The sequence below is a fragment of the Etheostoma cragini genome, chromosome 7 (assembly GCF_013103735.1).
Source record: "Etheostoma cragini isolate CJK2018 chromosome 7, CSU_Ecrag_1.0, whole genome shotgun sequence".
Lineage (NCBI taxonomy): Eukaryota > Metazoa > Chordata > Actinopteri > Perciformes > Percidae > Etheostoma > Etheostoma cragini.
The window spans coordinates 25647350-25657628 of NC_048413.1; the positions used below are offsets into that span (position 1 = coordinate 25647350).

Below are 10279 nucleotides of genomic sequence, written 5' to 3' on the forward strand. Positions count from 1 at the left end.
GGTGTTTGTGCCAGATTATGAGGTTACGTCTTCTCTTTCAGAAAACATGTTGTCACATGAGGAAAAGTCAAATTACAAAGAGATCCAGATGGACAAATTTAGTTTAATGAGCCTTAATTTTTTGAGAAATATCAAAGAGATATTAAAGATGAAAGATTGATTATTGCGCTGGCTGGATGTAGGGTGGTGTTGGTTCAATGCATGCAGCTGAACATAACCGAGTTCTGTCAAAATATCCCACATGTTTACAATAAATAGGCTAGAGAAAGAAATAAAGAAATGAAGTTTGATATGGTGAATGAGGCTCTACAGTTCATGAGTTTTACAGTAACATCAGAATCATTAGTCCGGCGGTGACAAACATACGGCCCGTGGGCCAGAACCAGCCCGCCAACGGTTCCAATCAAGTGTGAAAATTCCAGAGAAGTAATCATTCCAATTTCAAATTCATCACTTTCATCCCAGAGAATATCCGAGTTCTTTTTCTGTAAATTTACGACTTTAATCTTAAAATGTTTTTTTCTCATAATATCACCCTTCTCTCCCAGGTCTGTAATATTCTTTATGTTCCTACGGCCTTAGAACGCTGTCGTAAGGGAATCAATTTGCATTCTGGAGTGGTTTACTGGTCTGGCCCACTAGAGATCACATTAGGGGAATGAAATGAAATGAGTTGACTCCCCTGAAATCTGAATAAACAATAAAAACAGAAACAAATACAAAATAGCTGTTTAACATGAACAGATGAAGAGGCTAGGAATGTGCAACAACATAGGCTATAGGGGTTTGTCCAAATGGTCTCGGTGGTGATGTAGCCCTACAATTAAAACATAATAAATACATAACGCAGTTTGAGATTAACACTTGTCTTTCCTCCACTGTTCAGACCTGATTGACGACATGGCCAACGAGGGCAGGGAGTGCGTGAACTGCGGCTCCGTGTCCACGCCACTGTGGCGCAGGGACGGCACCGGCCACTACCTGTGCAACGCCTGCGGCCTCTACCACAAAATGAACGGCATCAACAGGCCGCTCATCAAACCACAGAAACGACTGGTGAGACTCACACAAAGACAGCAGCCTAACTCACATTTAGATTAAGATTAAGATTAAGCCTGGAAATCCAGACCCAAATGCAAAAGATTAAGGGTCTGGCTATGAGTAATGAAAACGGCCCAAAAACGGTTTACTGACTTATTCCGGACTTTGACGTTGCCACTCTGTCGTCATCTGTTTAGCCCGCCTCTGGCCCGCCTATATCAGATACACTGATGTGATTGGTGCAGCTCAGCTCCAAGGGCATGGGTAATGAGCACCATTACTCATTGCCAGAGTGACTCGCTGAGAAATATTCCTGGAAGAACTCTGGATTTCCAGGGTGGCTATAAGTAGCTTACAAACATGGACTTGAATAGCCTACATTTTCTACTTGTACTCAACTTGAGTTATTCAATTTTATGATAGTCTAGGGAAGCTATAAATAAAAATATTATAGGCCTACGTCATATATATTGTACTTTTTACTCTGGTACACTTATCTGCCAGCAAAAGTTACAAGTTACTTCACAGATTGTGATTTTTCATTTAAAATTACTTTTTGATCAGTTAATGAAATATGACACATTCTCATAATGTATACAACGCAATAACATTACAGTCAGCTTCATTCCAAACAGCTATGGCATAGAAATGCTTTTAATGTACTGTAATACATTACCACAACTAATCTGCATTATAAATTCACTTCTAACACTCAAAATACATTTTAGTTTTACTTCCCTAAAGTATCCCTATGGAATGCAGGAATTTTAATTGGGGTATATTAACATCGGGGTCATGTTAACACTGGGGCAGTATTGGACTTCAGTCAAATATATGAATTATTCCACCACCGTATATTGATAATACCAAAAGTCAGTTAAATACAACAACAAAAACACATGAATTGATAAGGCAGAATCATCTGCATGTATTATTTGTTTCAAAACCGGTTAACACGGTGTCCGGGACCGCTGGGGGCCCTCAAAGTCAATGCAGGGGGCCCTCCAAATTATTGTTAATTTTTAAAGGTTTTTCCTCAAATTAAATAAATCTTGACATAGAGAGAGAGAGAGAGCTCAGTTGGCAGAGCGGGTGCACATACGTCTAGGTTTGCTCCTCAACGCAGCGTGACCTTTGCTGCATGTCATTCCCCCCTCTCTCTCCCCTTCCATGTCTTCAGCTGTCCTATCAAAATAAAGGCTGAAAAGGCCCAAAAAATAATCTGAAAAAAACAATGCTAACATGAATTCAACATGTTATTAGCAAATGTAAATCCCCACGGCGTATTGGTAGTCACTATCCAAAGATACATTTAATTCCAAATAAATGTATTCTTTCTCCAACTTTGTTATTTTATAATATATTATTGCAGTCACAAGCACTGTAACGTTATGTAATGTATACAATTTGTGCAAAAGAAAACAAACAAAGTTCATTAAAAAATACTAATGATTCACTGTGCCACGTGTATGTTTAACATTAAAACATGATTTATAAAGTGATGCAATTATTAGGCTATTTGAATTGCACCGTGTTCCATGCAAAAATGCAATGTATGTATAAAGGCTTTAAGCTGCCCTACAAGTTATTATAGAGCCATTTTAATGGGCAACGTAATGTTTACAATATACAGGTAAAAGAGCATTTAGAAAAAAGTAAAAGCTGCGTGGTGGTGAGGTGAGGGAGGGTGTCAAGGCTTCCCAGCTGTGTATTTCCCAGGAACTTGGCTCTCTGGAGCAGCTGTAAGTTGCCCAACCTCTCCTTCCACCGCTGGGCTGTGTTCCCTGTTTGTATTTGTCCCACAGAGACCTTGCCCTTGAATGGACCACTTTTAGCTTTCCAAAGCAACATGACTCTCTCTTTCCCTCTGCTCTGACGCAGTGCTTTTGCTCCACACTTATTGTGCAAAACTAAGCTAGATTGTCCCACTGCAGTATGACACAAAAATGAGCTTGTTGTCAACAAAGGTTGGCCCAACAAATGAGTTATTAGAATTTTTTCATGGGTATATGGAGGGATAATGGGTCATTTATCATTGTTGTACAATGCCCCATACTGACATCCTGTAATTCATACTAAAAGTTAAGGGAACCGTTCAACTCAAATTTCTCAAACTATATAGTTCAAGGATACAAAGATGTGAGTTGTGAGTCTGCCTGCTCTGAGATTTCTCATTTGGCTTTCAGCCAACAAAAGTCAAACTGCCATTTTTTTTTTTTTCAGCCAAATGCTTTGTTTTGCTCCTCTTTACCTGCAGCAGACCACATCTCGCAGGGCCGGCCTTTGCTGCACTAACTGCCACACCAGCACCACGACACTGTGGAGACGCAACGCTGAAGGAGAACCAGTGTGTAACGCTTGCGGTCTCTACATGAAGCTGCATGGGGTAGGTCACACCAAAAGCTTGAGTACAGTGACGAAGTGACGACCAGGTGGAACTCTTCCGGAGAGGCATGAAAGCTACCTTACTGATAAGACCAAAGGTCTCTGTTTGTGTCCCTCCAAACCACAAAGCAACACCGGAGTTTCCGAACCAAAATGGAGACAACAGTGTCTCCAAATGTCTCATGGAGACACTCTGGAGTAGTGTGGAAAAATACGTAAACCTTAGCAAAATATATTGGTTGTTATACCAGTGCATAGTAGTGTGAATGAAGTCGCTCTTCTAGCACACTTCTGCTACAGTAGGGAGCAGTTCATTATTTGCACATTGTAAAACCTCTCCAAGGGCATTGTGGTCATTGTTATCAGAGCGGCAGTGTGTGTGTGTGTGTGTGTGTGGGGGGGGGGGGGGGGGGGGGGGGGGGGGGGGGGGGGGCTTGTGTGGGTTGTCATGACACTGTGGCCTCTTGTGTATCAGGGACTGGGAGGAAAACTCAACTAATGTGTGTTGGTCTACTCCCTACAGGTGGCCAGACCTCTGGCTATGAAGAAAGAGAGCATTCAGACCAGGAAGCGCAAACCCAAGATACCCAAGAATAAAACATCCACAGGTAGGATTTTTTTTTTTTTTTTTTTTATGTGATTGCTCACAAATTGATATCAACCAAGTACAACTCCTTCAGAAAAATGTCTCAATTTGTAATGGACTGTTCTTATATAGCGCTCTGCCAGTCTCAACGACTACTCAAAGAGAGTATTATTTCTAAACAAAAAAAGATACATGTACCGTATGTTTTATATACATGTGTATATATATACACATTGCGCTTTTCTAATCTTAACAACTCTACACTTTTACATAGTACAGGAACAATTAACCATTCACACCCATTCACACACTGTGTATCTCCTCATAAGATAAACACTCGCACACATGAGTGTCACAGCATCTGGGGCAACTCGGTGTTCAGTGTCTTGCCTAAGGACACTTCAACATGGGACTGCAGGGCCAAGGATCGACCCACCAACCTTCCAATTGGCAGGCAACCGCTCTACAACTGAGCCACAGCCGCCCCTACTGTATAGCAGCAATCAAAAAAGCATTTTTTTTCCAATCTGAGATCTCATTTAACCTCCTTGTTGTTTTTCTTTAGGATCCACCGCTTCCGACACCAGCTCCCCAACATCGCTGACAGTCTCAGAACACGCCTCAAGCATTAAGAGCGAACCCAACATGGCCCCTTCCCCCTACGCTGGACAGACAGTCACGTCTGCCACTCAGGTAAACCTGCTTTCCGTACAAATGCAGTGAGTATAGTATATGTAATGGCATTTCGGGATGAACTTTCAGGATTGGACACCTTATCATTCATACAAATAGTGAAACGAAACACGTGCTAATAGTTGACCCTTAGCACATAAGCCATCTAAGCCATCCACTTGCCATCTAAGTTGCAATTAAGAATAAAAAGCATACAGTTTCTTCAAAAGCCATATGACTCTGGTCTCATGGCCATCTGCAGACTAGGCATAGAACGATTATCGGCCCTGGACGATCATCGGGCCGTTATTTGGCATTTTGCAGATTATCTGCATCAGCGTTTTATTTGCCCAATAACTGATAAAGTTAATTTGTTAAAAAGTGCCCTACTCTGGCTCGGCTACAGCTCTGTGTCCGTCCCTCTGCTTCGGTTTCACTCACCACTGAGCATGACTTAATGTCCTGCCCACAACACTATCTGAACATTTGTTACTGGCTATTATGTTGAAAGTTTCAAATTCTTTTAACTTTTGGTTAAAGCATTGAAACAAAGTTTGTAACATTCCGAAATCTTAATTTTGACTTAATTGCATATCAGTTCCAAATTTCCGTTATTGGTTTCATTAACTGATAATGATCGGTATCAACCATGAAGAACTCAGTATCGGTCGATCCCTACTGCAAACCATTCCTCTTTTGTGAAACAGTTTATACAGATGAGGCTATATAAAAGTGATTGGTGCAATACATCTTTTCCAATAACGTCCTCTACGTTGAACCCTGCGGCTCTCCGTTCCCTTTAAGATCAGCACTGTAAGAAAGCTTGCAATTGGTCAAGGGCGCACATTCACATGTCAGAGTTGACCAAAGTTCAAGTCTGGCAATTGTTCATCTTTACTTTTCTTAACCCTTGCAGGTAAATCTGCGTAGCATGGCTAATCCATTGCAGTTCATCGATTTTACTGCAACATTTTGACTTTTTAAATGCTGCTTTGTCCAGGCCTTAACTTACTTACATCATCATTAAACTTTAGAAAGCTCTCTCCTGAGAAAGGGAAGACATCATACAGCAGTTTTCACCTACTGAGTAGTCCTTCTCATCATAAATTATTTGACCTGTATGTGTAAAATCAATAAATACCTTTTAGAGAAACCTTTTTTTCGTTGTCAACGATTATGTGTGCTCAAAATGTCTCTCTCTTTCATCCCTGCAGACGGCTTCTCATTTAAACAGCACAGGATCAGGACATGTGGACATTAAATATGAGAATTATCCTTTTACACCGACCTCCATGGCCCAACAGAACTCCTGGTGCGCTCTTTCTCAAGCATGAGAAAAAAAACCTTGATCTACAGGACCGCCATACTGACCCAACACAGCTCACCTTGGCCATCCCTCCATCCTGTGACCATTCCTCTTGACTCTGAGCCGTGGGGAATAGAGAGCTGGGCTGTATAAACATTGAATTTGGGGTTAATGCGGTGTCTGACAGACGCGTGCGCTCTTCACCTGAGCACCTTGACCAAATCTGCTTGCCACACTGTAACACACTGGCTCTGTAACAGGCAACCTGGACCATACTTTAGCTTCACAGTAGTTTATATCAACAAAGATATTAATTTCAGCAATGCGAGACTAGCTTCACAGGGACACAGGGTACCCGAGCTGCGGTTCTACATAAGGATAAGTTTGTATTATCCAAAGCACATGGACTCAACAGCTTAGCCAGAGGAAATGAAGACACTGACCCTGGCTCACCTGAATTCACACCCAACAAGCCACTTTTCCTCAGCTGGACAACAACAACTACCTATTACTAAAACAAAATCTCAGTATTTGGAGAAACAAAACACCAAGTACGCCAACGCAACAAAAATCGAGTGGAATGTAAAAAGACATGGATACAGTGACCCCTTTTTATATCCTATAACTGATTTTAGTTTCCATTAAGTTTTTGTTGCTGTCGCTGGTGTTTGTTGATAAACCCTCACTGCTTTCTGTGGTGTTTTCAAGTTAGGAGGGCAATTTCAGCACATTGTTGGCATCGCAGAAAGAAAAATACCTTTTTTATGACTGTTGAACATGTCTCATTACAAACGTGCAGATGATTAACTTTTATAGGCACATTATTTATGTTGAGATAAGGACAGTGAAAAGTCATGGTGGACACTAAAACCAGCCGGTTATAGCCCACGGTTCGCTGTTGTTGGCTAAGCTATGACACTTAGTTTGTGTGTGTTTTTACAAGATATAATATGCATCTTGTATGATTCATTTAAAAATCAGAACCAGTCGCGTTGTTTCTCACATCATGACTGCATATCAGAAGTCTTTTTCATTTAAAAATTGAAAGCACAACAAACAAGTTTGAAATGATTTTTAACATAATAATCTAATTTTATTGTCTTGTATTTGTCAGTATGTAAGGGGATTATATTTTCATACTGTTCTAATAGCTCTCTCTTGTTCCCTCTCCTTTTTTCAATGCTCTTTTGAATCTGTTCAGGTTAATAAACTGATTCCCATTTTATCCGAGTGTTTGGTTTTCAAGTAAATCTCACAAACGTCTTCAATGTACTTGAGATTGAGATGATCTAACTCCAGACCAGACACAAACAGCAAATAGACCTACCCTGAATATTTCCATACATAATATATATTATTTTTGGATGCTATGTTAAGATGAATTGGGTCAGACAGTATTATGACTCTATTATCTTCTATCAATTGATATCTTTTACCTAACCATTTGAACTACTTAGTTTTTTTTTACACACTCTCAATTGCAACATTTGTGGTGACAAATGGAGTTGATAGGTAGCTTAGGCTACAGGGTATTGCTCCCTCAATACAAAATCAGCATCACACTAATTTGTAATTCATTTGGTTTAAGAAATAGTAATTTCTAATCTTTGGTTTTTTGGATTTAGTCAGCAGAGCCTTTCTTGTACCCCTTGGCAAGAGCCAAAGTCATAAATGATGGAAGCAAATGATATGAAACATACACTCTCAGGTGATTTTTTTTTTTATTCATTACTTTACTTTTTTCTCTATTTATTATTCATCTCTCCTGCTAATGGCCAGGTATTCTAACATACACCGTTATATTTTGTGTTTTCTGATTCCGATCCCTGCACTGCATTGTCCTTACGGACATTTCTGCAAAGGTGTTTTCCATTTGCATGTATATTTAGCAGAGATATATTTGCCCATGCTCCAGTACACACAGTCAGGCAGGCTGTGTGTGTGTGTATGTGTGTGTGTGTTGTGTGTGTGCGGGTACAAGGGTGTGTTCTCCTGCTGGTTGCTTAAGTGTCGACCAAAGGTTGTGTTCCAACTCCGCTTTATGGCAGGCGGGTTCAAATTGTCCGCACCGTTGAGGGAAAATACATGCCTGTCAGCAACAAGGCTGCTGCTTTACTGCCGCCATGGCGACATCCAGGCACCGGTGTAGCACCAACACTGCCCAGCTTAATGACCGTTGGCCAAGATGTGGCTGTCTTATCTGTTGCTGGGAGAGGCCAGTCGCAGTGCGATGTAAAGATGCACACGTTCGTTTTTGTTTTTCATGACCATCTAGAGGTTTAGAGGATGATATGGGACCACCAGTAGTTGAACAAAAAACAATTAAAATACACTTTTATTATTTACTGATATGTCAAAATAATTTAATTGTGTACTGTCACACCCAGGTTCCTATACATCCGGGCAGGTACTACAGCAGAGCTATCAATGGTGATAATTAGATCCTGTGTGGAAGGGAAAACAGCTTGGTTGTGTTAAGTTTGAGTTTTAAGTCTTGTGTAGACATCCAATCCGAGGTGTCAAATAAACAGACGTGCTTCTACCTGTGTTTCAGAATGGGAAAAGAGAGTAGTTGGGTGTCGTCTGTGTAGCTGTGGTAGGAAAATCCATGTGAGTGAATGACAGAGCCGACAGAGTTAATGTATAGAGAAAAGAAGAGGGGACCCGGGATAGAACCTTGAGGGACCCCAGTTATGAGTGGACACAAGAAATAGATGCTTCCACTAAAAAAATGTGTTCTTTTCAAGCAGATCGTTTCAGTAAATAGAAACTTGTTTAATGCGGGGATCTACTTTATGGTGCTGTGGTTAAGGGAATCATTTTTTGTTGAAAAGTGGTGGGGACGGATGGAGAAAAAAATATACGTAATAAGGTGATTGGTTTGAGGTCAGATTAGATCAGTGGGGCGCATTAAAGGGCAATACAAAATAAAAAAAAGGCAGACTTGGCCCACGCGTAAAAAAGCACCTCTGATTCATAGTTTAATCATTTAAAAACCATACAAGCTAGCGACTTACCAACGGTTTCTTCTAAAGGATGATTTGAAGTTATGACTAACTTTCCCTTTTTCCACATTTGGGGCACCACTTTTAAACCTTTGCATGGTCCAAATAGACTTTGAAAAACTTCCTCAGAGCTTCCAATTCCATGTGTCGGAAATGGCAGAAAAAAAGTGACAATACCTGTTCAAACTTTGTAAATATCTCATTTTCAAAGAACTTACTGCCAATGCTGTTTTTAAACACTAAGGGACAGTACACGAGCATTACACTCCAGTAAATGTTACATCCCTCCAACTCACCACTCCAGTAATTTGTGTACACTCCCTTAATACTGCAAGAGAAGCGTAAAATGAGAAATACAAATGCGATGCATATGATGAGCAATATAAATAGATTTACACCCTTTCCCTCTGCAGTATACCTTCTCCGACCACCTTTGCGTTTCTTGCCATACACATGTAATTTACTGTTGTTAGGTTAAGTAGGCTAATACATTACTTTCAACTGACAGTTAGTGGTGACAAAGAAACCTTGGATTTGATTTAGACGTGGAAGCATCAAGGCTGGGGTCAGACCGGTGTCAAGGCCATGATGACTGCTCCGTCTTTGGAACCATTTTTAAATTTGGTGTGTCAGACCTGTTCATACACTGACTCATCATTCAAGAGAAAGGTTTCTCATAGACTATATGTGTGTGTGTGTGTGTTTTGTAAGAGAATAAGAGACAGAGAGAGAGATCCAGCTCCTGAGGACCCTACATTTCCCTTTCCTTCATGTTCTCGGCAGCATTCTGTCTTCCTGGACGGCGCTGTGACAGCCAAATATATGTGTGCAGTGTGTGGGTTTGTGTCTGTGTGTGCAGTGTTACAACTCAATTCCTGGACAGACATGCGAGAAAGGGCCTCAGTCCAGCATTAATATGACCGACCGAAAAAGAGCGAGAAAGGTCCTTTTTTCTTTGTCTTTCCCAGGGCTCTGCTCCTTTAATGTTCCATTCAATTACTGCCTCCACCCAAAAAGGATATTCTCGTCTGTACTCTGCTCCTTGTAGGGTTACTGCCTTTTGTGTGTGTGTGTGTGAGAGAAAGACAGAGAGGGAGTGTATGGGATGTTGGAAAGAAGCATGTGCATTTATTCAACTAATTTTCAGCATTAAATCAAAACTTCCGCCAGCTGTCGGCTCAGTGATTTGCCCTGAGGTCCCATTCTTCACTCTGCGTGACAGGAACAAAACGGTGTGTGTGTGTGTGTGTGTGTGTGTGTTTGTGTGTGTGTGTGTGTGTGTGT

At 40.9% G+C, this 10279-nt stretch overlaps 1 protein-coding gene and 1 long non-coding RNA gene across 2 annotated transcripts in view; one reads left to right on the top strand and one right to left on the bottom strand.

Annotated features, from left to right (window-relative positions):
• gata5 (GATA binding protein 5) overlaps positions 1 to 7215 on the top strand; it is a 13086-nt gene extending 5871 nt beyond the window's left edge. Inside the window, exons 3-7 of the mRNA XM_034877981.1 lie at positions 887 to 1056; positions 3299 to 3427; positions 3950 to 4034; positions 4578 to 4705; positions 5899 to 7215. Of these exons, the coding sequence (XP_034733872.1) occupies positions 887 to 1056; positions 3299 to 3427; positions 3950 to 4034; positions 4578 to 4705; positions 5899 to 6018 (632 nt within the window). The 3' untranslated portion in view covers positions 6019 to 7215. The remainder of the gene's footprint in view (positions 1 to 886; positions 1057 to 3298; positions 3428 to 3949; positions 4035 to 4577; positions 4706 to 5898) is intronic.
• LOC117948369 overlaps positions 1 to 10279 on the bottom strand; it is a 172612-nt gene that overhangs the window by 13467 nt on the left and 148866 nt on the right. The gene's annotated exons all lie outside the window — the stretch shown is intronic.